At 38.7% G+C, this 24676-nt stretch overlaps 5 protein-coding genes across 6 annotated transcripts in view; 1 reads left to right on the forward strand and 4 right to left on the reverse strand.

Moving 5' to 3' along the window:
- The first annotated feature begins 5437 nt into the window (after positions 1-5437).
- The window catches only part of LOC134814927 (uncharacterized), a 68632-nt gene continuing 49393 nt past the window's right edge, over positions 5438-24676 (forward strand). For both annotated transcript variants that reach the window (XM_063823272.1, XM_063823273.1), the window contains exon 1: positions 5438-5464. The gene's annotated coding sequence lies outside the window, so the exon portion shown is untranslated. The remainder of the gene's footprint in view (positions 5465-24676) is intronic.
- On the reverse strand, positions 11794-14364 carry LOC134815497 (metabotropic glutamate receptor 5-like). Its single transcript, XM_063824034.1, has one exon. It carries the CDS (start codon positions 14362-14364, stop codon positions 11794-11796), a length of 2571 nt encoding a protein of 856 aa, XP_063680104.1.
- On the reverse strand, positions 15359-17628 carry LOC134814928 (protein arginine methyltransferase NDUFAF7, mitochondrial-like). Its single transcript, XM_063823274.1, has 2 exons — positions 17515-17628; positions 15359-17193 (listed from the first exon to the last, which is right to left on the reverse strand). The coding sequence occupies exons 1-2, from the start codon at positions 17623-17625 to the stop codon at positions 16117-16119; spliced, it is 1188 nt and encodes a 395-aa protein (XP_063679344.1). The 5' UTR covers positions 17626-17628; the 3' UTR covers positions 15359-16116.
- On the reverse strand, positions 17902-18743 carry LOC134814932 (large ribosomal subunit protein mL50-like). The gene is made up of 2 exons (XM_063823277.1): positions 18512-18743; positions 17902-18306 (listed from the first exon to the last, which is right to left on the reverse strand). Exons 1-2 carry the CDS (start codon positions 18730-18732, stop codon positions 17976-17978), a joined length of 552 nt encoding a protein of 183 aa, XP_063679347.1. The 5' UTR covers positions 18733-18743; the 3' UTR covers positions 17902-17975.
- On the reverse strand, positions 21056-24636 carry LOC134815332 (uncharacterized). Its single transcript, XM_063823851.1, has 7 exons — positions 24361-24636; positions 23955-24125; positions 23372-23603; positions 22667-22839; positions 22317-22443; positions 21856-21989; positions 21056-21637 (listed from the first exon to the last, which is right to left on the reverse strand). The coding sequence occupies exons 1-7, from the start codon at positions 24589-24591 to the stop codon at positions 21488-21490; spliced, it is 1218 nt and encodes a 405-aa protein (XP_063679921.1). The 5' UTR covers positions 24592-24636; the 3' UTR covers positions 21056-21487.

A 24676-nucleotide genomic window follows, 5' to 3' on the forward strand; every position in this document is an offset into this window, starting at 1 on the left:
TTGTAACATGAATATAATAATAGTGATAATGGGTATGCAAGCCCAACAGCACAGTTTTTCAAAAGTTTCCCATGAATACCATCAGGCCCATAAGCTTTGTTAGGGTCAATATTGGAAAGGATTTTGCGGACCCTTTGGTGGTCAAATGCAATATCAAAGCGCCAATCGTTTGAATAATCAATATCTATGTCGTTTAATGATGCTTCAGAGAACTGCTCGAAGAAAAAGCCATTAAATAAGTTGGCCTGGTCCTCTGGGCAGTTGCGGACAATGCCTTTGTAGCTTACAAACTCAGGAATTCTTTGACTAGCTGTTTTTGATTTTACATATGACCAGAATTTTTTTGTTACAAGAGCGCTATCATCTGATTCATTTAATGTTTCTCGCATATTTTGAGCAACCACATTTTTTAAGTTTTTCCTGGCGAGGGAGAACGCTATTTGGGCTCTATCGCTTTTATGTCTATCTTTATGCAGTCTTATTTTCTTGCGCCATGCATCATAGCACTCTGAGTCAAACCATGGATATTGTCCATCTGTCTTAACTGAGCATTTCTTGATGAATTTGTCAGTGATATTGAAAAGTTTTTTCTTAAATTTTTTCCACCCAATTTCAGGTTCTGTGCCATTAAGCAATGCCTTCCAGTCTGTGTGCCGGAGTTCATGGTTTAGCCACTCCCAGTTCACGTTTTTATAGTTATAGCACATACGCTTAACCGGCTTCTTCCTATTTACCTTAATGTTGATCTTAAAGTTGATTGGAAAATGATCAGACTTACAGACGCTATCTCGCTCACCTACCATTAGGTCACTGATATTAGACTCAGAGTTTGTGAGCAAAAGGTCCAGTGTTTAGCCTTTGCAATGGGTGGGTGTAAGTACACATTGCCGAAGGCCAAGGTCTACAAAAGATTCAACAAAAATCTGCTCAATAGGACAGGAGCCGGCCAAGGTAGACCAGGAGACTCCAGTCAGGTTGAAATCTCCCAGGATGAATACTTTGCTTAGCCCTCTTCTCCGAAGAAGAGTTTTCAGAGATCCAAGAATTTTTTCATGATTTGCAAAGCCCAGTGTACCAACACGATAACATGTACAGATAACAAATTTAATGCCCGTTGATGTTGTAAACTCCACAGCAAGAATTTCTGCCCCCTCTTTAAGTCGGATTTCTTTCGAGGATAATTGAAGGTCTGCTCTCACAGCAATCATGACCCCGCCACCATTTCTCCTAAACCGGGTCGGATTAGAGGGATCAGGTGGATGAGTTCTCTTAGATCTGTCAGAGCGAAATATCTTATATCTATCAGGGTGCAGGAATTCGCTATCAGCTATGGAGTTTTTAAACCATGTTTCGTTAAGTATTGCAATATCTATATTTGCCTCATTAAGATAAGTTGAAAGACATTTGGTGATATCAAGCATTGGGTGGGCATTATTAAGCTCACCGAAGGGAATAAGGCCTTGAACATTCTGAAAGTAAACATTCAATACCTTACTATTCCCCAACCTAATATCTATAGGAGGGGGTCCTGGGTTTACGATTCCAGGATTTACAAAAATTATCAAAATACCATTCAACAATCAACAAGAACAACCAAATTATGCATCCAGTTAGTGCAATACCAGCTCTACCAGTAGATAAAAAGTTTAAATTCCTATAGATTGTAACATGGCAGAAATTGTAAAGGCCATCGAAACTATAATCATTCCGGAAATAATACATATTTGCTAAGTGTAGAAGGAAATATACAGTAAAATATCGGCACAAGTTAGGCACTGGATATGTTGGTACAAAGGCTCGGCAATCATATGTGACTCTAGAAAAAGCCAACCCACTAACCCCCGCACTAGTGATGATGATGAGTGAGAAATGGCATATCAATAAAACATAGAATATATATAAAAAGAAGCTAGGATCAATGCAGCTGTCTAAAATGTCAAAGATACTACCTGTACCACGTCTACGGTTCTGATGTTTAATGGCTCTTGCAAAAGCATTTCCACTGAACACTCCAACTCTAAATCTATATGTTACTAAATCGATCATGGTAATTTACAGGTAAGTATACTTGCCAGACTACATCTGCATATAACTAGCTATACAAGGTCCATAATACAGCTCAGGTTAAACTATTGATATACGTAGGGATTAAAATATCTACTGTGTATGGCACGAATATAAGACCTAGCCAACACCCCCATTCCTTTCTGAGGATTAGGGTGAATACCATTGCTCTCAAATAACGGGTCAAATCGCCTAACAGGTTCCTTATAAGTTCTCTTGAATTTAGTGAAGGGATAAAAGACATCCATAAAGAAGAACCTCCTGAATACACACTCATTAAATAAAATCCTATTAAAGTCTATTATCCTCTTGTTAGTTAATCTATCATCATCAGACGTTAAGGGTAATGGCAATAAAGATTGAACATAAACCTTGCAATTAGGAAATAATTGGCATATCTTACTAAAGAGTTGCTTCAGAGGCCCTCTAACTGTGCCTACATCGTCTACCCGTCTAATATCGTTCGTACCAACACTAATTAAAAGTTTATCAACCTGAACATCGGGATGTGCAGCAGAATAGTCCTCAAGCTGCTTCTGGACCTTGTCCATCTTTGCTCCACCTTGTGCAACATTCTCGACTTTGACTTTCCCTTTTCCCAGCTTGTCCGAGTCCAATCTCTGAGCAAAAGAGTCTCCAGCAACCAACGTGACTTTCTGCACAGGTTCTTTGACTTTAATGCCACAAGCAGGTGTACTAGTCTTACTGGCGCTGTTGGTTTCAGAGCTGGCCTGGCTACCAGTTTTCACGATTGCGCGAAAAGACAGGGAGTATCGCACTTGGTCTTGACCATCCCCCTTCGTAGTTCGTACCTGTAGCCGGCTCTGCACGCACCGCATGCTTCAGATTCTGCTGTGTCCCGGGCCGCATTACGACAAGGCTGTTGTTCTTCATCCTTATCGCTTTGGCACATTTAGGATTCTTCTTTGTACCCTCGTAAAACTCAAGTGTCCGTTCACACCCCAGGGAGAAAGAGCATATCGATTTCTCCTGATCCATGAGTGTCTCGTCGTCACGGTGTAACGAGGTGCTGGACTGGTTGTTATTATACTTGATCACCAGACACTCCAGGAGTCCAAAGGTCCAGTTATCTCTGTGCTTGAGTTAACGAGACTCAGCAGCCTTTTGATGTTAGGGAAACTACTGATATCCTGTGGTGAGTGTACTGGGTTTGTGTCCGGGTACGTATAGGCCTGATCCTGCGAGCATAACCAAGCGGTCTGAGCCTTGTTTCTCCCCCCAGGGTTCATCTTCAAGGACCCACACTCCGCCCATACTGTATCAAGGAGGACATCATCACCACAGAAGTCCTCTAGGTGCGAAACAAAGTTGTCCACCTTTCCCTCACGATTAGGGAGCTCGTTCTGGACACAGTTGAGGATATTGCGCAGATCCTCAATTGAAGCAGATTTAACATAGTCGAAAATCTCTTCAAGGTCTATCATTATTATCAGAGATTGTCGAGTCTGGCAGCAAAGTTTGCCAGGGAACCATCCATATTCCATAACACCCCAGAGTAGGCATCCACACACAACACTAATTAACACGACCTGAAGGAGAAAGGACAAGAGAAAATGGGTAATGATACAAGTAGTTCTAGGTAAATTTTGCCAAGCGTAAGTAAATTTTGCCAGTGAAACTTTAGCTAGAATAATGATACGAGGGGCAATATCAGAGTTGTAAATGTGTGACTAGGTCTATATCGACATTTCAATCATTTTATCATTGAAAGCAAAATTATGAATAAAATCAAAGTAGAAGATCAACTTACAGCGTGTTTGAGGGTGTTGCTGCCCAGTGCAAGCACTTGGCGAGAGGAGCCTAACTCAAGGGTGAACTTCAGGAACCCCAGCGTACCCGCATACCAGGAGATCGGCTGTACTTCCTAGCCCTCATGCCATCGTACATGCCTAAAATTATTTGTTATATAGTAGTGTCGAAAGTATTAAAACTAATATTCCAGGTTTAAGGAAATCTCAACAGTCACAAAATCACACACCACACAACATAACTTAGTATTAGTAAACTATCTAAACAACATGAAGCATTCACTCAATAAACTTCTAAGTTACGAAAGCACTTCAAAACTAATAATTACCGACCACTTTTGAAATCGGAAAATTTTCACTGCCAGACCTGCTACTAGTTTACTGATAATACTCCTGGCCATCGCTCAATTAAAGCCTTATCAGCACAACACGCACAATCACATATCATCAACGTAGCTGATCTCAACGCATCATAATAACAACCACGCGCACACACACCCACTTACCACTACACAGTACCACACAGAGCCCAGCAATCAATTCAAATAACGCCTAGCTGATTTTGATAGAATAACATCGTGAGCCAGCGTGATGAATTGTTTTAATCTTAATCGAAGTTAAACGGCTGCAACCCTGACTTTTTAACTAAAAGATAAGAGACGTATATATTAGGACATTTGCAATCTGATAAAATTTAAAGTTTTGGTGTGTGAATTAAAGCTTGATGTGAGAATTGGTGTGGAAATAAAGAGATTCACTTTATTACATCATATATCTTAATTAAGTGACAGTAAGTATTATTATTTTAACTACAGATTATATTATTTCAGTTAGTATTGACATGAATGTTACGATTTCAGTTTATTTATATATTATATTGTCAATAAACCGGTTTCAAAGCCCTTAAGGGTGGCCCTCGGGTCTTTAAAACAAAACATGTTCGGTGGGACAGTAGGAATGTGGGACAATCTATGTAATAGAAATAAAATCGTAATCACGCAACGGTGAATAAAGGTAGCTTGGGAGATCTTCAACTACTGTAACAACAATTTAAAAGCTATAGAACTGGTTGAAAGTGATCCTTGGCTGAAAGACAGATACTTGAGAGTCACTCATCATGAAATGTCACTTAAACCTCTCGAAATTGCAGAGAAGGTCTACTCATTTATCAGAGCTACTCTAACCGTTCATATTATTATTAATATTAAACTTAAAGAATACATTCATAATATAACTGATTAAGGCGAATCAAAAGGATTTAAAAATCGTCCCAAACATGCTTTCAATGTGTACAGGAATTCTACGGACAAATGGAAGAAATTGTTTTCGGTCACCTTCAATACTGGGACGTTTTCTCAATTGAAACTCGATGTAAATCGATGTTTGAATCGTTAATAAATCAATTTTCCGTTGATACGATACCTGCTTTTTAAAATGAATTCAGCGTTAGATGAGTTATATGACGAAATCGATGATCCTAATTTTAACTACGACTGATTGCAAGTAGAATGCAAAAACTATTCTGATTTATCGATTAAGATCAAAGATTTGTTAATGTTTACCTTCATTTGTTAATGTTTACCTTCTTAGTTTTAATACTTTCAACACTACTATATAACAAATAATTTGAGGTTTTTACTGCGTTTTAAACGACGACCAACAGCTTTTAGTGGGTTTATCAAGTACTTTTCAGCACTTACCACTATATTTATTTGGTTTGAGTTAAAGTAGAGAGGTCTCAAATCCTTTACAGCAATGGTTATCACTGATGTCTATGACAAGATGGAAAAGGAGTTAGAAACGTTAAACGACAGTTTAAAAGGTAAGAAGAAGTTGGATACTATGTATTGGTTTTGTATATTAGAGCTTTAGCCACAGGTAGGTTGGTCTGCACGGAGCCCCACAGTTTCAATTCCTTGTTTAACTAGCCGTACAGCAAGGATATCCACTGTGCTCACCAGGTTAGGCACATAACCAACACTACCCTGCTAAAGTTAGCTATATACTATGGTTTTCTCGAAAGTATTTCCTTGTATTTGACTTTCGTCAAGAAAGTACTCTTACTTTCGGTTAAGATGTTATATAAGCTAGCCTTTATGTGTATAATTGCAGATTCTTTAGACTTACCCACAGGGAATAGCAAGCCGGATATGTTTGAAGTTATAAAGGAACTATTCAGTTTCAGTAAGAGGGCCCTGTCACTACTGAAGACCAAGTCTATACTAGACACACCTGCACCACAGGAAGGGACAGCTACCGAGGCACTAGATATAGTGAGAAAGGAGCTAGCACAATTTAGACAAATTCTCATTGAGCACAATAAAGGTGGTCCAGATATTATACCTGAGATTAAGACCAATCTCGGACCCAGTGAGACTCATACTTTAACTCTGGAAGGGCAGAATGAGGCAGATAAGATAACAGAAGAACTCTGGTCCTCAAAGGTGAAGAAACATGTCGCATCAATACTGCCCAGCATCCCTATTAAGGGGGTCTCAGGTGTCAAAGAAGGCACAGCAAGGTTAATATTCAAGAACAAGGAACTTATGGAGAAAGCTAAAGATGCTCTTAGTGTGGACTACAAAGTGTCTGCAAAATCCCACACCGTGACAATGCTTGAACCTAAGCTTACTATGTATGATCTCAAGGGAGATTTTGAGTCATCTGAAGAATTGCGCCAGAGCATCCTTGATAAGAACAGTTCCATTAAGAGTTTAGTTGAAGATGAGAACAACATTTTCAAGGTTATTTTCCTGGAGAAAAACAAGACCTGGGCATGCCTACAAGTGTCAGTGAAAATCAGGCAGTCTATAAGGGAGTCAGGTGACTTTGTACACGCTGATCTTGGACAGTATAAAGTTAAGGATAGGTATCATGTAATCCAGTGCTTTGACTGTCAGAGCTTCGGACACATGAGTGGCAGTGATTACTGTAAGTGTAAGAAGTATAATGCCGACCCAGTGTGCTTCTACTGTGCAGGTGCCCACAAATCGAAAGATTGTGAGAAGAAAACGGCGGGCCGAAGATCTAGTATCAAGTGTACGAACTGTAGCAACAGTAAAGACAAGAATGTCAAAGATAAATGCAAGACACATTCTGCAGCTGACAGATTATGCCCATCTTATGTGAGAGAGCAGAGTTATATCATGGCCAGAACGAGCGGATGTGAAACATCAAAAAACTCTTATCTCCAGTGGGCAAAGATTCGACAAAGAGAGCTTGGGATAAACTAGTCTTAGCCACGTTTAATGTTAATCGTCTAGTGAACAAGACAGTAGAGGTTCTTGAGCACCTAACTGATGAGGGGGTTGATATCTGTTTTCTTCAAGAGACTTTTCTTAAGGAAGCAGATACTGCAAAGCTACAAGAGATACGAGATTTTGGTTGGGGTATTTTATCCAACCCAAGGAAGCATCGTAGTGGCGGAGGTATAGGTATGATTTTCAATAAGAACCTTAAGTTGAAAAGCAACGGTAGAGTCAAGAAGTACAAGTCTTACCAAGTCATGGAAGTCGTACTTGAAACAAATAGTGGGATAATCAGACTTATTGATGTGTATAGACCGCCTTACACCAAAAAGGCCAGGTACACTGAGTGCCACTTCTTGGAAGAATTCAGTGAATACCTGTGTGATTTGTCCGGTAAGCCAGGAACCCCGGTGATTGCAGGGGATTTTAATTTACATGTTGAAAGACCTAAAGATCTTTACCCCGCAAAGTTTCTTTCCCTTCTTGATCAGCTTGGTTTCATCCAATGTGTATCACTAGAAAGAACTCACAATCAAGGAGGAACTCTTGACCTCGTGATAACGACCAAAGTCTTTAAAGACTCTATAACTTCTATCAACATTGTGGAATCTGGGACTAGATCAGATCATTTTCTTGTTAAATTTGTAGTGTCTGTGAGCCTGAAGACCTCTTTGAATGATACTAGGGTGATGAACTATCGTGATTTTAAAAGTATTGTGGTTGAGGATTTTAAAACAGATATTTTGGTTTCTGATCTCTGTAAAAGAGATGCTTGGTGCTCTGAGAGTCTTGATGAGTCAGTTAAGATGTACAATAGTTATTCTATTGGAACTTATGGACAAGCATTGTCCTGTGATCAGTAAGGAGATGTAGAGTGAAGACAAAGGTAAACCTTGGATGGATCAGGATCTGAAAGCTTTACAGAGGCAGAGGAGAGCAGCTGAGAGAGCCTGGAGGAAAGGCAAGGGACAGAAGGATATTTTTGTCAACCTCAGGAACAAATTTATTGTCATTGAGCGACAGAAGAGGATTACTTACAATAGAAAAGCCCTCTTAGCCTCTGCGGGAGATACGAAGGCTCTGTACAAGAAAGTTTATAGACTCACGGGTGAAACTACCCAAGAAAGGCTACATGGTAATGACACTAAAAAACTTGCAGAAATTTTTAAAGTTTTCTTTGCGGATAAAGTGAATGATATCAGACTTGGGATAGAAGAAGAAGGAAGTCATCTCGGAGGGAACTTGTCATCGTCAGAGAATCTTGAAAGCACCTATTCAGGGCCATCATTTGATAAATTTCACTCCATCACTAGGCAGCACCTGTTACACACCATTTCTAAGATGTCTAACAAGTTTTGTAGTCTTGACCCTATTCCAACTTTCATTTTGAAGAAATGCTCTCAGGAGTTGGCACCGATCCTCCTGCACATAATAAACGGTTCTATGTTGCAAGGTGTGTTTCCAGCCGAGATGAAGACTGCACTGGTCAAGCCCACTATCAAGAAGAAGAATGATGATCCAGATATTCTGAAGAATTACAGACCAGTCTCAAATCTTGCAGTTATGTCTAAACTGATTGAAAAGATTGTACTTGAGCAGTTAAACAATCACTTACATTTAAACAGTCTGCATTGCCCAGTTCAGTCTGGATACAGAGCGAACCACAGTTGTGAAACCCTGATGGTCAGGATGGCAGACGATATTCTTAAGGAAGTGCAGAAGAACAACATTGTGATTGTAGTCCTACTTGATCTCTCTGCTGCTTTCGACACGATTGATCATACAATCCTTCTTAAGAAGCTGGCAAAAGATTTTGGTATTAAGGACTCTGCATTGAAATGGTTTAGCTCATACCTCTCAGGCAGGTTTTTCAAGGTTAAGGTAGATGACTCATTATCTGACTTCCTGTGTCTGTTGTTTGGGGTACCCCAGGGCTCTCTATTGGGACCTATCCTGTTCATCTTATACATTAAGCTGCTCCAGGAAATAGCTAGAAAGTATGGTCTTGATATTCAGCTTTATGCAGATGACTCACAACTTTATATAGCTTTCCACCCGATGAGACCCATGGAGCTGCAGAATGTCACTAGTAGGATCAATGACTGTCTGTCTGAAATCAAAGTATGGATGGTTAATAATTTCATGAAACTGAATGAGAGCAAGACAGAATTGTTAGTCATTGGAAAGCCTTTGGTACTGAAGAAGTTTGACCTTGAAATAACAATAAAGTTTGGTGACACCATTATTACACCAACTGTATGTAAAAACGATACCTGGAAGAGTCTTGGAGTGTTACTAGATGAATCTCTCAACATGGAAAGGCAGATTAACAACGTTAGGAAGAACTGTTGCTGGACTATGAACAATCTTAGAACTATCAGAAAGTATCTAGATGAGAGAGTTAAGCTCATGCTGGTCAAACAACTAATCATATCAAAGCTGGACTATTGTAATGCCCTTTACATGAATCTTTCAAAGACTAGAGTGAAGAAGCTGCAATCTGTTCTAAATGCAGGGATACGTTTCATTTACGACATCTATGACAGAAATACTGACTTGTCTCCTTTCTACAAGAAAGCTCATATTCTCTTTGTTGAAAAGAGGATATTTTTCAAAGTGTGCCTCATCTGTTTCAAAGTGACACATGGATTGGCACCAATGTACCTCCAAGAGTTGGTTCAAATGAACAGAGACGATAAGGCTGTCAAAGAAACCAGAACAAAAACAGCATGCAACCTTCTTATGAAGATACCTAAGTTCTCTAAATTGAAGGCAACTAGCAGGCGGTTCAGCAACTATGCACCTGAATCATGGAATTCTCTCCCTCTTAATGTCCGTAACATCGACAATATTGTCTCTTTTAAGGGTAAGTTAAAGAACTATTTGTATGATCAGCTATAGCCTGGTTAAGCTATTTTTTTGTGGCTTCTAGTCTTTTTTTGTGTTATTTTTTGTTTTCCGAGTATCCACTTCTTGTTTTTCTGGTTTTTATCGGTGTGTCAATAAAATCAATTATGTAATATGTATACTTTAACCATTTTTTGCGACAGTTAATCTGATATTATCTCTTTAACATTATTTAGTATTTTTTGATTTATGAGACCCGTGTTTTGTTTTTAACTTTCTGCTCCGAGGAGGAGAGAAAGTTATTTGAGGAGAGCCGCTCAAGAGCCGCTCAGACATGGGCACCGTATTGTGTAAATTATTTAGTTATCTTTATACAATATCTTTGTCGCATAGTAGCGGGGTAGTAAATACAGTGTTTCGTTTCGTTTCGTTTCGTTACCCCAGACTGATAGTTTTTATAAAGACGCTGCGGCGGAATGACAAGCTGAGCGCCGCCCAGTAAATCAATGCATGATATTCATATACCACCGTACTCTAGCTTCTGCTTCTAGAATTTCGATATCACATTTTAAATCCGATTATTCATATGTGGTATTATTATACTAGGCAAGTTATTTATACAAAATAACGAATATATTGTTTAGACAACATGAAGAGTCGTTATAGTTAAATCAGGGTAAGACAATGAAAATGAAATAATCAACATGTATTTGTAATAACTTTAAGTTTAACGTATGATATGAAAAGGATATGAAGAAGAAATAAGTTACCAGCTGAATTCACAAAAAATTACGGGTGACACTGCACACTGGGAGTGATAAATTCAAAATAAATCAGTGCAAAAGAATAAGTTTACGAGGTATTCACCAAACCTTTACCAGACTCCGCTCTGTCTTTACTCTTTATCGTACTCGTAGTATATCCATCACGTTGTCAAACATGATTCCTTACGGCTGGGGCTTCATTATTGCATTTGAAATACAAAAGTATAAACGGTGCAAAAGTTAAAACGGTGTAAAAGTATGTACTGTATGAATTTTGAACTGTGTGAATTTTGCATTTCCTTTATTATTATGCTACCTGATATTAAGGGGAGATACACCAAAACCGTTTTTGCTCCGAACATCGATTTTATTTTATATTATTTTTAAATAGACAAAAAGAATAAGATTGTACACCTTCAAAAATTTTTAAAAATATTCCCTCATCGAGAAAAAAAAATATTTTTCTTTTTCGAAAATTTTTAAAATTTGGAGAAGTCTGTCACTGTAATACCGATAGTTCGGCCAATTTAAAAGTTTTTTGGCTGATTTTTTTTACTGAACATTACTTACACTCCGTACTAGAAGCCATTGAAAGGATTATATAATTGAACAATTAATGACCAAGTTACAGACCGAACAAGGTCGAAAAAATAAAAATTGGGATTTTTGCCTACCACCAAAGTTGTACATTTCACCACCCGCCCAGGTCATCAGATATCGCTTCAAAAATTCTTGTGAGTGTAGTTGATGATCATGGCAAGCTTTTTGGAACCGGATTTCTCTCAATTTTGAGTTTTAAGCTATGCAATGTGGCCTCAAACGACTTAGTAAAATTCATCGTAAAAAAGGGCAAAAAAGGCAGATTTAAGGCTTAAAATGCCTATAACTCAAAAAGTATCAGTTTTTTTGAAATAATTTTTACAGGATCGTAATCAGCTTGGTAAGACGAATCTTTAGCTATTAGCTATTAGCTTGGTCTCACCTAGTTACATCTTCATGCCAATCATCATTGCCTAATTATAAAATGATTTTCTTACAACAGTGTTTTCATAAGTTCAATGTCCACGTTCGCCTCATATAGAACAGAACCTTCTTTTTCTCTTATACAGGATGTTTTTTGATGACTTGCCTTGCAACGCCTAACAGACTATGACCAGGCCCGGATGAAAACTTCTCTACTCCCTCACGAATCTTTGTTCTTTCCTCTTCGACGTTTATTTTCTTGTTCATAAGGATGCAAATCTTTGGTATAAAGATGCTAAAGAGGAAGGCTGTTGAGGTGATGAAGACCACTATAGCACGTAGGATAGCTCGAACTTCTGGAGGAGAAAAACCGTAGCCTGCCAGGAACATGATGGAGCACAACAACACCACAAACGTGGCACAAAATATGTTGAGGGACTCTCTGAAGTTGTGAGGAAACTTTCTCATCTTGAATGCCAGGACCAAAGTAATGAGGAACGATAGACCAGGCAAAACGATTGGGATTACCAGGGTCTTGCTATTGATGCTATTACACATTAGGTACCAGGGTCTGTGAGACTCTTCCTGGTACCTTTCAAAGGCCCAGCTGGGTCCACGTCCGGTGTAGCTGTCAATGAGAAGGATAATGACTGTTATCGCCAGGGTGAGCAAGTTGAAGGCGGTCTGGCCTGTTCTTTTGAGGAGCACACCAAGCTTTGGTGCAGAAAAATGTTGGGCAGCAGCAAAAATGTCGTAAACCTTAACACACTTATAAAGCAAGTTGGTAGATATCAAGGTAGCAAAAATTGCAAATGAGTAGTACTCCGCTGAGCAAGTTGTGGTCGAGGGTTTAAGAAGAGGAGTCAAAGCCGTAGGATACCCGATCAGCAAGCTAAGTAGAACCATATAGAGATAGCCGGGGTCAGAAGCTTTGATAACTGGCCTATCCTCATTTCTAAAGATTACAACACCAAAGACAATGACCATTGACATACCAAGCGGCATACTTGAAGCTCCCACAATAAAGGTTGTTGATTTAGGCTGAATGTAGATTTCTGGGACCAAGACACAAGCAGTGTTATTTTCAGTGGCTGACATGGAGGGATCACATACTTTGCAAACATTTGTGTCATTTTCGGTGCTGTATTGGTGAAGATTGCAATCTTCACAGGTCCAACAGCAGGGAAGATATTGGATATTCCGATTAAAACGTCGATGGGTGCCTGGCTGGCAGGTATACGAACACGTTTTGTTGTAGCCTGACATGCTTTCCAGAAGACTTTCGTTCATCACTTCTATTCGGTCAACGAATGCCCTTCCTAGAGTCCTGAAAATCTGTGTCTCAGTTTTGTAGACCCCAATCCTGTACCCAGTGTTGACTGTCTTCTTGAACATCCTGATGGGTATTGTTACATTTTCTTCTAGAGTAACATTCAACGTTTGATTCTCATTCACGATTTGGTTGAACAGCTTTGTTTTGTAGTCCATTAAACATCGAGTTCCGCCTGGTAAAACAGGTACTACCATATTTGTAAGAATGGTATGAAGAGATTCTAAAACCAACTTAACTCCTCCGACCATGTAAGGAATCCAGCTGGTCAGTTTGCACATCTTTGGCTCATCACCATCTTTTGGACATCTGTAACTTTGTACCTTCTGATAGAGGTCGTCGATGTAGTCTCTCTTTTTAACCTGTCTCCAATCTTTGTTTAAATCTTTTAGCGTTTGGTCCATTTTAACATTGAGGAGATCTGGTAGTGGAAGTATGATGGTGTTGTGTCCAGAGGTATTTAGGATTGCTGTATAGCCATTTAGGGAACTGTATCGTCCGTTTGATAATCCAAGTATGTAGATCTTATCTCGGAATCCTAGATTTCCGACCATCTCTTTTAGCATTGCTCTGGTTGTTGCTGCAGAATTTTGAAGAATAAGTTGAACCCGTGAAGGGGTCCCGCCAGTTTCATTGTATGTTTGTTTTATCCTTGGAATGTGATCTTTGTATGTGACATCAGTTATTCGTCCACATCCTACCTTTTTGACGTAGCTGTTGAATATGTGCTCGGCCATATCTTTAGAATATTTGTGGTACCAGATGTCCATATATTGATAACCCATCTTTTCTAAGAATCGAATGGTTATTTCTGCTTCTTTGACTTCCGTGTCTATCATGGAAAATAGATTTGGATAATTGCTACCTGTCATCAACTCATCATCATTGAACAAATACACGAATGTGGGAATGTGGAATGATGACATGATAGCAGCAGATCTTTTGGTGTAAACTTTATTGTCGACTCCAGAAACTCCCACGACCTTCTTGTTGCTAGCAAGTGCAGCAGAGATTCTTCCTGTGACAGCTGAACTCATGCAAGTGTCATACATCTCGTATCCCAGGGTCTTGTTGAAATCCTTTTTAAATCTTTCATTTTCTTTCTCTATTATCATCCTAAGGGCGATGGCCTTCTGGATGCCCCACTCTGAAATCCCAGAGTAAGAACAACTTTGAACTGAGATTTTAGTGCCGTTATCATCGTCTATGTACTCGAGCTGGCCTATCTGGAACATTCCTCCAATGATGAAGTCTCCGTCTTTTGCAGCAATGGGGGTATCAAGATACCGTACCTGACAAACTCCCTCATCCTCACCAGCTACTCCTGGTAAAGTGAGCACCAGGAGGATAAATAGTACAACCTCGGCATGGATAAACATTGCAATTGATAACCAATTGTTTGGTTATCAGGATCCTTTATTCTTCTACTATCACACATCCAACAGCTTCTTTCTTTGCCATTTAAAATTGTACGCGTCACATTAATGATCACGTACTATAGTTCGACACGTACTATATTTCGACACGTGCAGAGGTCTAATACCATTGTACTTTAGTCACGAAACGTGGACATGTGCAATAATTGCGATTGTTTGGTTATAAGGATCCTTTATACTTCTATTATCACACCCACCCGGGCCACCAGCTTCTTTCTTTGCCATTTAATTGGTGATAGTTGGAGGTCACGTACGTATAGATGGTGAACTTTTACTGTAAGTAACTATTGCTGTGCAATGACTGCATTAGATGAGTTAGATGGGGGGGGGGTACCAATGGCATAAAATGGCATACGTTTTATGGCATAAATGGAAATTTTTATTGGCCAATTCTCCGTTTATGCCATGAATTTAGGTCTTCATATTTGACTTTAAATTCGCAAATTATTATTAGTACTTGAATAAGAGACATGTTTCATGCTTTATAACGCTTGGAATGATCGTTAAAGATTCATATGACAAATAAAGAAAATAGAAATGTATTATATCAAAAATGGCATAAATGGCATACGTTTTATGGCATAAATGGACACTTTTATTGGCCAATTCTCCATTATGCCATTTATGCCATTGGTACCCCCCCCCCCCCCCCCCCCCCCCCCCCCCCCCCCCCCCCCCCCCCCCCCCCCCCCCCCGTTAGATGACGAATTTGATCTTGGAAGAAACCGGCGAACCTAATTCTAACTACAACAAATAGCAGGTAGAATGCAATATTTTTTATGATTTATCAATTGAGATCAATTATTTATTAATGCTTTATGTACCACCGACCACCATCGCGTACTCTAACTTCTATAATTTCGATATCACATTTTAGATCTGATTATACACATGTGTACTCGGTAACTTTTATATACAAAATAACGAATACGTTGTTAAGGAAGCCTGAAGAGTCGTTATAGTTTAATCAGGGTAAGACAATGAGGGTCAACACTCAACATGTAATAACTTTAACATCACAAAAAGGTTAAATTAAAAACAATCGCAGGTAGCAGTATACCCGAAACAAATGATTTTAAAATCATTACCTACAACAACATGGACTGAGTACAGTTCAATAAAAGCAAGTTCCATATTAAAGACCAACCACGTCATCTTAACCTATTAGGGGTCGTTCACATATTACGAAGGGAGGGGGGTAACAATTTTCCAAAAAGTGATTACGTTTAATATGTGAACGACCCTCGCCTGCATTGATATCGTAGCGCACGAAGATTATGCAAAATGGATTTTTGAGACATCGATGAGAAGTGAGAACTGTAGCAGAATTGTATTTTATGAATCACTGCTGATAAGTCCGTACGTTATTCAAAGTGCTATTCGATACACAAAACCGTTCAGCGCGTTCGTTAAGTTAACTGGAGTGCTTTTATTCGTTGGCGGGTCGGGGAAAATGGACACAAGCTGGAGTGTGTACCAATTTAAGCGGGTCTACTATTTGTAACTTAACTTAAATATAGTTACTTAAAATAGTTCAATTGTAACCCTGTAAACTTCAATTGAATTTATTTGAGTAACTATCTAAGTAAATATTAATGTTATTAATTCCTGAACAAAACCGTAATTACATATCCATTGTCCAAGATAACAACAACAATTCACAAAAGAAAAGTCTCTAATCGACACTAAAAGGTTTTAAGAAGAAGATCCTTCAAAACAGAAAGGGACAGGATCAGACTCTCTTGTGATGCACAAAACTTTAAACCGATCGCCCATTTCATCGGGACTACAAAGGAAGTTGTGAGCATGGATAACACTGTCTTGTTTATCCTCAGGTACTTGGGAATAAAGCTGCTTAAACCTCTCCCCGACCCCCATCAGGGTCAAGAATGAGGACTGGGTGATCGGTCCATGAGCTTTTACTCCTTTCACATCAGCAATTGACTTTTTCAAGTCTTTAAAGTTTACATCTGCCGTCAAGTCACATAATCCCAGGTCTTCAAGAGGGTTGACTTGTTGGTGGTTTTTGAAAGCTCTGAAAGTCAATTCAGTACTCAACTGGTCTTCTCCGTAGTCTATAATCAAAGCAGCACCGCCCGATTTGGCGATACGTTCAGCCAGTGAAGTTACGAGCATGTCTGATGCTGGCGAGTGTTCGATTTGGGAACCAACTGGTAAAAGAGCGAACTCCTTGTCCTGATCTATCTTAATACTTTTCCCAGTTTTATAGGTGGTGTAGAAAAGCTTGTCCATATCTGGCTCAACATCCACCATTATCTCAACCCAACCCTTTTCTTCCGTCTTTTGAAACTGGTTAACCGGTAGAGCATCCAAAAACTCGTTCATTATGTAAAGTGAAGGCTTATCATCGGGAGCGTGGTCCAACATTGAGTACCACTTAAACTTAGCCTTGTGCAGTCCCGTCCGAGACAAATAATTGTGATTATCGAATATATGTTGGGGCGTTATTGTGTTCCTAACGTTACCACACAACATCTCCTCCTGCTCAGCTATAAACTTTTCGCTCAATTCAACAAGACTAGCTGATAATTTGGGAGCTTTGCCGAAGAAAGCAGGCCCGATAATCCCGACTGTGTCTATAATATCTCTCATGAGAGTACCCCTACCGGGACCCAGCTCTGTGAAGTGAATTTTAGGAGGTAGTTTGGCTTGCTGCCAGTAGAGGAGGGACCAAGCCCCGATAATCTCTCCAAATACGGGCGTTAGTTCAGGGGCAGTTATAAAATCACCTTTGTGTCCTATGCTTGCAGCCTGAAAATAGTGTACGTTTACAGGTTTACTCTTCAGAAAAGTGCCGTTTATGATTAGGAGTCGTGCACATGATTACGCTAGTGTAATTTTAACACAATATCTATTAGCTATGACGTGTAAAAGTGATTACGGAGGAGCTGGTCAAAAATTGGTAAAAAAAGTGATCACGTAATATGTGAACGACCCCCCATAGAATAATTCTGCTCCGTCGGCATGGCAACCACTCCTTCAAGCAAGAAATTAGAAAAATTCATCGCAGGGAATGGCAACATGAAGCTACTGAAGTAAAGCGGAGGTCTACTCTACACACTAATTATCTACCTGGGGGTAGTATCCGTGTTTAGGATCCATGATAACATCGTGCATCAGCTCTGCCACGTGTAGCGGCCCTGTCATTCGGATACGCCGACAAAAGTGTGATAGAAGGGACATGACCTGAAACAGATCCTTACAATCAATATCTTGGGTATGCTGCACTGTACCATTTGATCCATCTTATTTTAATGTGCATGACAAATCGACGATTAGATATAAATGGTCCGTCGGATTTCTTTATTATGTATATATCTTTATATGAAATTCTGTTGAATTGTTCAAGTTTTGTTATTTTATTCGGAAGATTCAGCAATAAAGTCAATCATAAAGTTACTCAAGGGTTTGAAAGTTTACAAAAATAAATAACTAGTGTATAGTGCAAGAGTTAAATTAAATAGATAACAACTAAATAGCACTAGATGAATCAAAAATCTCGAGTTGGGTCAATGTTCATATTTTAAAAACTTTCAAGACTGATCTAACGGCTTTTTAATACTGTCCATCACAATTTTAACATTTAGCGGCAAAGATTGAGGCCGGAGCTCAATGTACTTGGGCCTGGTAACAGGAGTTTGATAGTATCGGATAACATCTTCAACAGAAACAAGATACGTTAGCTCAGAGCTAGGAATGTCCCTTTCAAACTGTTCAATACACGCTGTAAGAAAGTTGAATTTACTGGCCAAGTCGGGGAATGCTGCGGTGCGCCAGTCATCCTCACTAGCACCTAGGATCTCCAGAGATAGAGGGAATAAAACTGATTCAATCTGCTCTTCAGAGGGTAGGTCCTGCTCGTACCTAACAAATTTAACGCATCAATAGTACAATATACAATGATGATTCCACTTCGATACTACTATGATATTGAAAGTCAATAAGTAATAATATATAATAGTTAGTTTAATTAGTTTTCTATGATTTGACAATAAATTCTGAGAACTGAATCCTAAACTGTGACCCAATTTCTGAGGTGAAACCTGAGCGATGGATTATTCCTACTAACCATTCTTCAGATCTGTCGCTGACGATATTATCAAAATTATCCGTTTCTCCCTTCCCTTTTCCGATGAAAGGTATTTTAGACATCAGTGACAAGGGTCGAGCTGGCAGGACACGTGGTGTGATGTCACGTGGTGTGCTGTCACGTGACTTCATCACACTCTGAGGTGCTCTGATCGCAGCACATGTTCTCGAACATCTTCTACCAACTTGTGAGAGAATCATCCTACTATAAAAGTATAGGTCACGTTGAGAATCGAGTTAAAGGTGATAATATAATGAGATACAATTTGACACTTTTCTGAAGTTAACCTGATTTCTGTGCACGATGTAAAGAGCCTGATCCATCAAGGTACGACAAAATGATCCATTTTGACGGATAAAAATCGTATTTAGGAGCCATGTCACTTGCCAGTAACTCCTTAATAGGTTCAAATCTCGCTAACCGTCAGTAAAGTACACGATACACCTCTCAAGTACGATGTGTTATTCGGTGTACTGTAACGAGTTGAGAGAAGAGGGTTAAAATGTACTGACTGGTTCAAACAGAGGTTATTAACTTCAATGTACAGTCAGCAACCTGGCATTGTTATGATTAACAACACCTAGAATCCATCTAGGTAATATTTTGTACGTGATCGCTAGTTCAGCGGAAATACCTTAGTATAACATCTAGATAATAACCAGTATAGTATAAGTACTTTATAGTATGAAAATGTAGGATGAGATGTTTTATTACTTGTTTGATTACAGGATATTATCTTAAATTATCTTCCACATTAAATACAACCTGATAGAGCTTAATCTAACTACATATTAGGACGCAGTGAAACTATCGGACTAAGATGTATGGGGACATTAATAGTTTAATATAATGGTTTGTTGGAGAATAATAAAGACCCTTATAACTACAAAAAGTTAGAAAAAGGTCTGAATATCATTTTAGTCTTATCAACTGGGTGAGATAATACCAATGTGGAATGATAGCTGAAGGAGATATTATCTGATAGCTGTCGATGATAAGCGGTAGTTTAATAATACATATACAATATACATACAGGGTGGCCCAAAAGTGACTACCCACACGCAACCTCTTAATAACTCACGTAATTCGTCTCTAAATTGCACCAAAATTTCAGAGATTATAGATATGCCGATATGGGTCAAACTTAGATTTCCTGAAAGTTTCGTAAGCCACGCCCAATTACAGTGGGCGTGGCGTGACACTCCCATACATACAATATAAATATACAATATACATATTATCTATTACATCAATTTATTCTATAGTACACTCGTTGTTTGACAGCTTAATTAAATACTAATTACAACCACATGACTCGGTTTCGAATGGCAATTAAGTGCCTGAAAGTTATCATAAATATGATATTGAAGTTGCTCAGATAACTTTTAAGATATTCGAGTCTCTGAAAATTGATATACTCCTTAAAGCAAGCCTTTATTTTGTTCAATATGCTCATACTTGTTACTAGAATATATACTAGAATATTTGTCTGCAATAAACAATCTATCACAAAAGTCAGACAATGGTAAAACCACTTCTCCTGCAGATGATCATTGTAAATTTTTGATGTCTCGACAACCACGTGACTTCAAGGGACCCAATCCCGACTTACAGCTTGCGATTACACGAGTTAGAGATTACTAAGTGTTGGTACTCTGTAACGGCTACTAAATACAGTAATACCCCGATTTAAGGCGGAGTTTGGGAGAAAAGAAATGGCCGCGGTAAATCGGGGTATATGGTAAATGCAAATGTGGGCGCGGTAAATCGAGGTTTTACTGTACACCGTGTTTGCGTGTACTGCACTACTTAAAAACTGGTTAAACAGTTAAACGTCTCAATTCGGTTGCATTTTGATAACATTAAAACTGACATGCAAAAGAGTTATTACATTATCAAATCAAATAGCAATTTACAGTAATTGTTGAACTTAGATTATCAATCTACAAAACCCTAACATAAAACTGAATGTAATAAATTAAGTTGTACAACGTGTAGCAGTGACATAGCGGATATGGTTTCAGTAAAGACTGAATTACAAGTGGAAATTATGATTATTACCAAAAACGGTCGTTCAATAAAACGCCACGTCACTGTACTTGATAACGTTATGTAGGGTAACTTCCAAATAGTATCTTTAACAGTTTTAAACTAGGAACCGAGTGCCCTTTTTCCCACGGTTTGTCAAATATTGTCATTCCCTGTCATTCCCTGTCATTCCTTGTCATTCCTTGTCATTCTCTGTCATTCCCTGCTCATATTGTCACATTTTGTCGTAAAATTGTCATGACATCGGGCACTCTCGGTTCCTGCCCTTTAATAGTCTGTAGTCAAATGATTATTCTTTACTTAGAAACTCGAAACTAAGAGCTTTGAATTCTCAAAGGTGTAGGTAAGATTTATACCATTACAAAATGGTTAATAAGGCTTATCTCTGGTTTTTGAACTACCTTTTTGGAGGTTACCCTAGTATCCGTCACCCGTAATTACTGATTACTAAACTCACAAATAATGTCATAACATGATTATAATATAGCGTGAATAAGTTATAATAGACAACTTAAATATCTGGTTTCTGGAACTGAGTATAAAATCGTACAAAGAAAATTAAGAAACAAAGTTATTAATTTGTAGTAATTATGAAAAGGTCATTATATATTTTGCAACATTTATTTTCAGCTATATAGCAAGAATGTGGCGATTAAACTTTTCATCGTGCAATAACTAAAAACACTTCTAGATTCTAATAACTGATACATTTAAATGCAAAATCAAATAATTATTCCCTCGTTGACAACGAGGGAAGTGAACATAAAATGACACACTCAGTACACCTATTAAAATATGATTTCTAATAAAATACAGTTTACACATCAATGCAATTACCAATCATAGAACATACATTAATTTTCTCCCAAAGTTAATTTTCTCCGGTCCCGGAAGATCATATCCCCATCAGTCAGTGTGAGGTTTGGTGAAGCGAATGTAAACAACAATCCTGGCGAACAGAGCAACAGATATGTAGGATGTAATGTAGAGCATTAGTATTATAACGAGGGTTAACATTATCACAGCACACAGCTGCCAGATTATTTGGTGCTCCACCTGCGATATTTTACTTGGTTAAATTCTCCTAATGTTATATGCAATTTTACCACAATTATTAATTTTCATAATGTCGCCGAGCGTAAAATCAGTGTTACGACTGCTCAGTTAATTCAAAACCGGACAGGAGTTACGCGAGGGCAAGCCTGGTGATAAAAAATGATGGTATAATTACTCATAACACTCACGTAATGTGTACAATTACTCATAACACTCACGTAATGCTTAGGAGGACAGTCAGAGTCAGCAACAGAGCCCACATCTATCAGGTAGTGCAGTGCCACCCCAGACTTGCCTCGCACTTCTAGTACTACTCTGGGATAGGGTGTCTCCCACATCACCGATATGGTTCCTGTATAATAAATAAACTCGATGATATTTAACGTCTTAATTTCTCTACTCAGATAAAGATTTTCAAGAATATAGTATGTACCTGATTGTGGCCAGGCCATGTTTGTACCTGTAAATTAGATATAATGGTTTTTAAGAGTGAATTAAACTCGCTTTTTTTCTTCAGAAAATTCTGATATTATACAAGTTCACTTCTCCATAGTGTATTAAGGAAAAATAAATTTATGTCCCATAAAATTTACGCAATTTATAATATGTAGGTAATAATCTACGGTTATACCAAATAAAAGTAAAGCATTAAAAACTCCTAAAAGCTAAAGCCACTTACCAAAATTGAGGTCTATGAAAGGTTCCACAATGCAACCACTACATTCGGAAACATATTTGATGTAATATCTACAGAGTAGATCAGGTATCCAGTCCAAACAGTTGTGCGTCATACCACTACTCTGGACCTGAATTATTTACATGTTATTTACAATGTTATTTACATGTTACCCGGATGTCTGATTACATGTTATTTACATGTCACCAGACATCTAGTACAGCAATATGTTTTAAATGCAGTACTTTGTAACTAAAGACAGTAACTACCACCTCCGAGTTTTGACAGGTGTTTTAGATATCAAACTGTTTACAAACTGTATAAATATTAAATAACTACAATCTGTTCTCTACCTCGAACAGAGGGCCCATAGTAGAGTTGGTGCACTGGATTTCAGCAAAGTGGGAGTCCCCACTGATGATGATAGTGTTTGGACGGCGGGATATCATGCTTAGCAGCCGTTCCCGTTCTAGAGGGTAAAGTAGCCACTTATCTAGGTATATCCGCTCCGTGAGTAGTGGCAAACCTGGATAATAGTGGTAATAGTAGTGGTAATAGTAGTGGTAATAGTAGTGGTAATAGTAGTGGTAATGGTAGTGGTAATAGTAGTGGTAATGGTAGTGGTAATAGTAGTGGTAATAGTAGTGGTAATAGTAGTGGTAATGGTAGTGGTAATAGTAGTGGTAATGGTAGTGGTAATAGTAGTGGTAACAGTAGTGGTAATAGTAGTGGTAATAGTAGTGGTAATAGTAGTGGTAATAGTAGTGGTAATATTAGTGGTAACAGTAGTGGTAATAGTAGTGGTAAAAGTAGTGGTAATAGTAGTGGTAATAGTAGTGGTAATAGTAGTGGTAATAGTAGTGGTAATAACCGCTGTAAGTTTTATTTTGTGTGGATTGTGTACAGTATTTGACAGTGAACTCAAGACACAGACACGCACGTCGTACAAGTTGTACACCGTGCTAACATGGGTACCATTACAGGTGTAAGAGAGTGGTTTGGGGCAGTAAGAGAGACAGTATTGAAGATAAAGTGCATTGCGATATGTATTATTATACCTGTTCCTAGAATAGTGAAGGGAGTAGGATCAGTTCTCAGCTCCGTATCCAGCCAGGCCCACTGTTCCGCCCCCAAAACAGCCTGCTTCTCTTTATCCAGCTGAGACCTCGGATCTATCAGGATTATCTTGACTCTCTTTTCTCCAGTTCCCAGTAAATAAGACCCGTACAGTCCTCTTCTATTCCTACGAGGTGAGCTCTCTGGCTCATCTAGAAAATCTAGAAATATGTCCTGTAGGGGTTGAAACGTCATTGCTCAATTAGCTGATGAAGAAAAGATTGTTCAGGAGCAAGACAGTCTCGCCTTATAAAGTTGATAGATTAATGAGGTTAGTAAGGGTTACTCCCATTAAGTGAACGAGACATCCCAGTAATACAATGTATTTGTCAGGCGTAGCTGTAACCCTTACAAGGTTTATAATAGCTAAACTAATATTAGATTATTAAAGACTTGCACTTGTCGGCATATTTAATCAAATTAATTTAAGGAATGAATTATTGCTATGCTAGATTAATGTTTGGACAAATTTACACGGTTTTGTGTGACCGAACAATCTTAGAAAATCCAGGTAATTCTGGCAACCTGGACGGCAGCTGTATAAATATCATCAGATGCACCACCATCGTTCACACCATAGTCATGGTCATCCCAAACTCCCACAATCTTAGTTCTCCTCTTCTGGAAGGACTGGTAATCGTGGCATGTCTTCATCTTGTGGAGCTGTTCGGAGTATCGGGCTATACTTGGTGGTTTCTGTAACATTAGACTGGGTTAAGACAAAATGCATAGATAAGACAAAATACAGAGATAAGACAAAATACAGAGATAAGACAAAATACATAATATGTATTATATGAGAATTTTCGGAGGGATGATAAATGAAAACACAATTAGTTCAAATTCTTTCCACTTGACATATTAAAACGCTAATCTCACTTCAACTTTCAATCGTGACACACGTGACACACATGACACACGTGACACGTACCCATGAGAATGGTCTGACTCTGGTATCAGTGTACACAGCATCTCCTAACCAGATGAAATAGTCCGGGTCCCACCGTGCTATCTCACTCCACAACGGCTGTTCTGCATCTTGGTGGGAACAGCTACCAAACGATATCCTCTCTATCGGAGTGTCGTCAACAAAGTCAGCACCAGAGGACAGGTGAAACAGGGCGGAAAAGAGGAGAAGTGGGAGCAACAGGGGAAGAGCCATGTAGCATCCTACCTCTTACAAGTTACTGTCTGGTCTTTACATGCTACGGGAAATGTGTGAACTGTTAAATATACAGTGTACAATG

Source organism: Bolinopsis microptera, chromosome 5 (genome assembly GCF_026151205.1).
Source record: "Bolinopsis microptera isolate Bmic1 chromosome 5, MBARI_Bmic_1.0, whole genome shotgun sequence".
NCBI classification, from domain to species: Eukaryota; Metazoa; Ctenophora; class Tentaculata; order Lobata; family Bolinopsidae; genus Bolinopsis; species Bolinopsis microptera.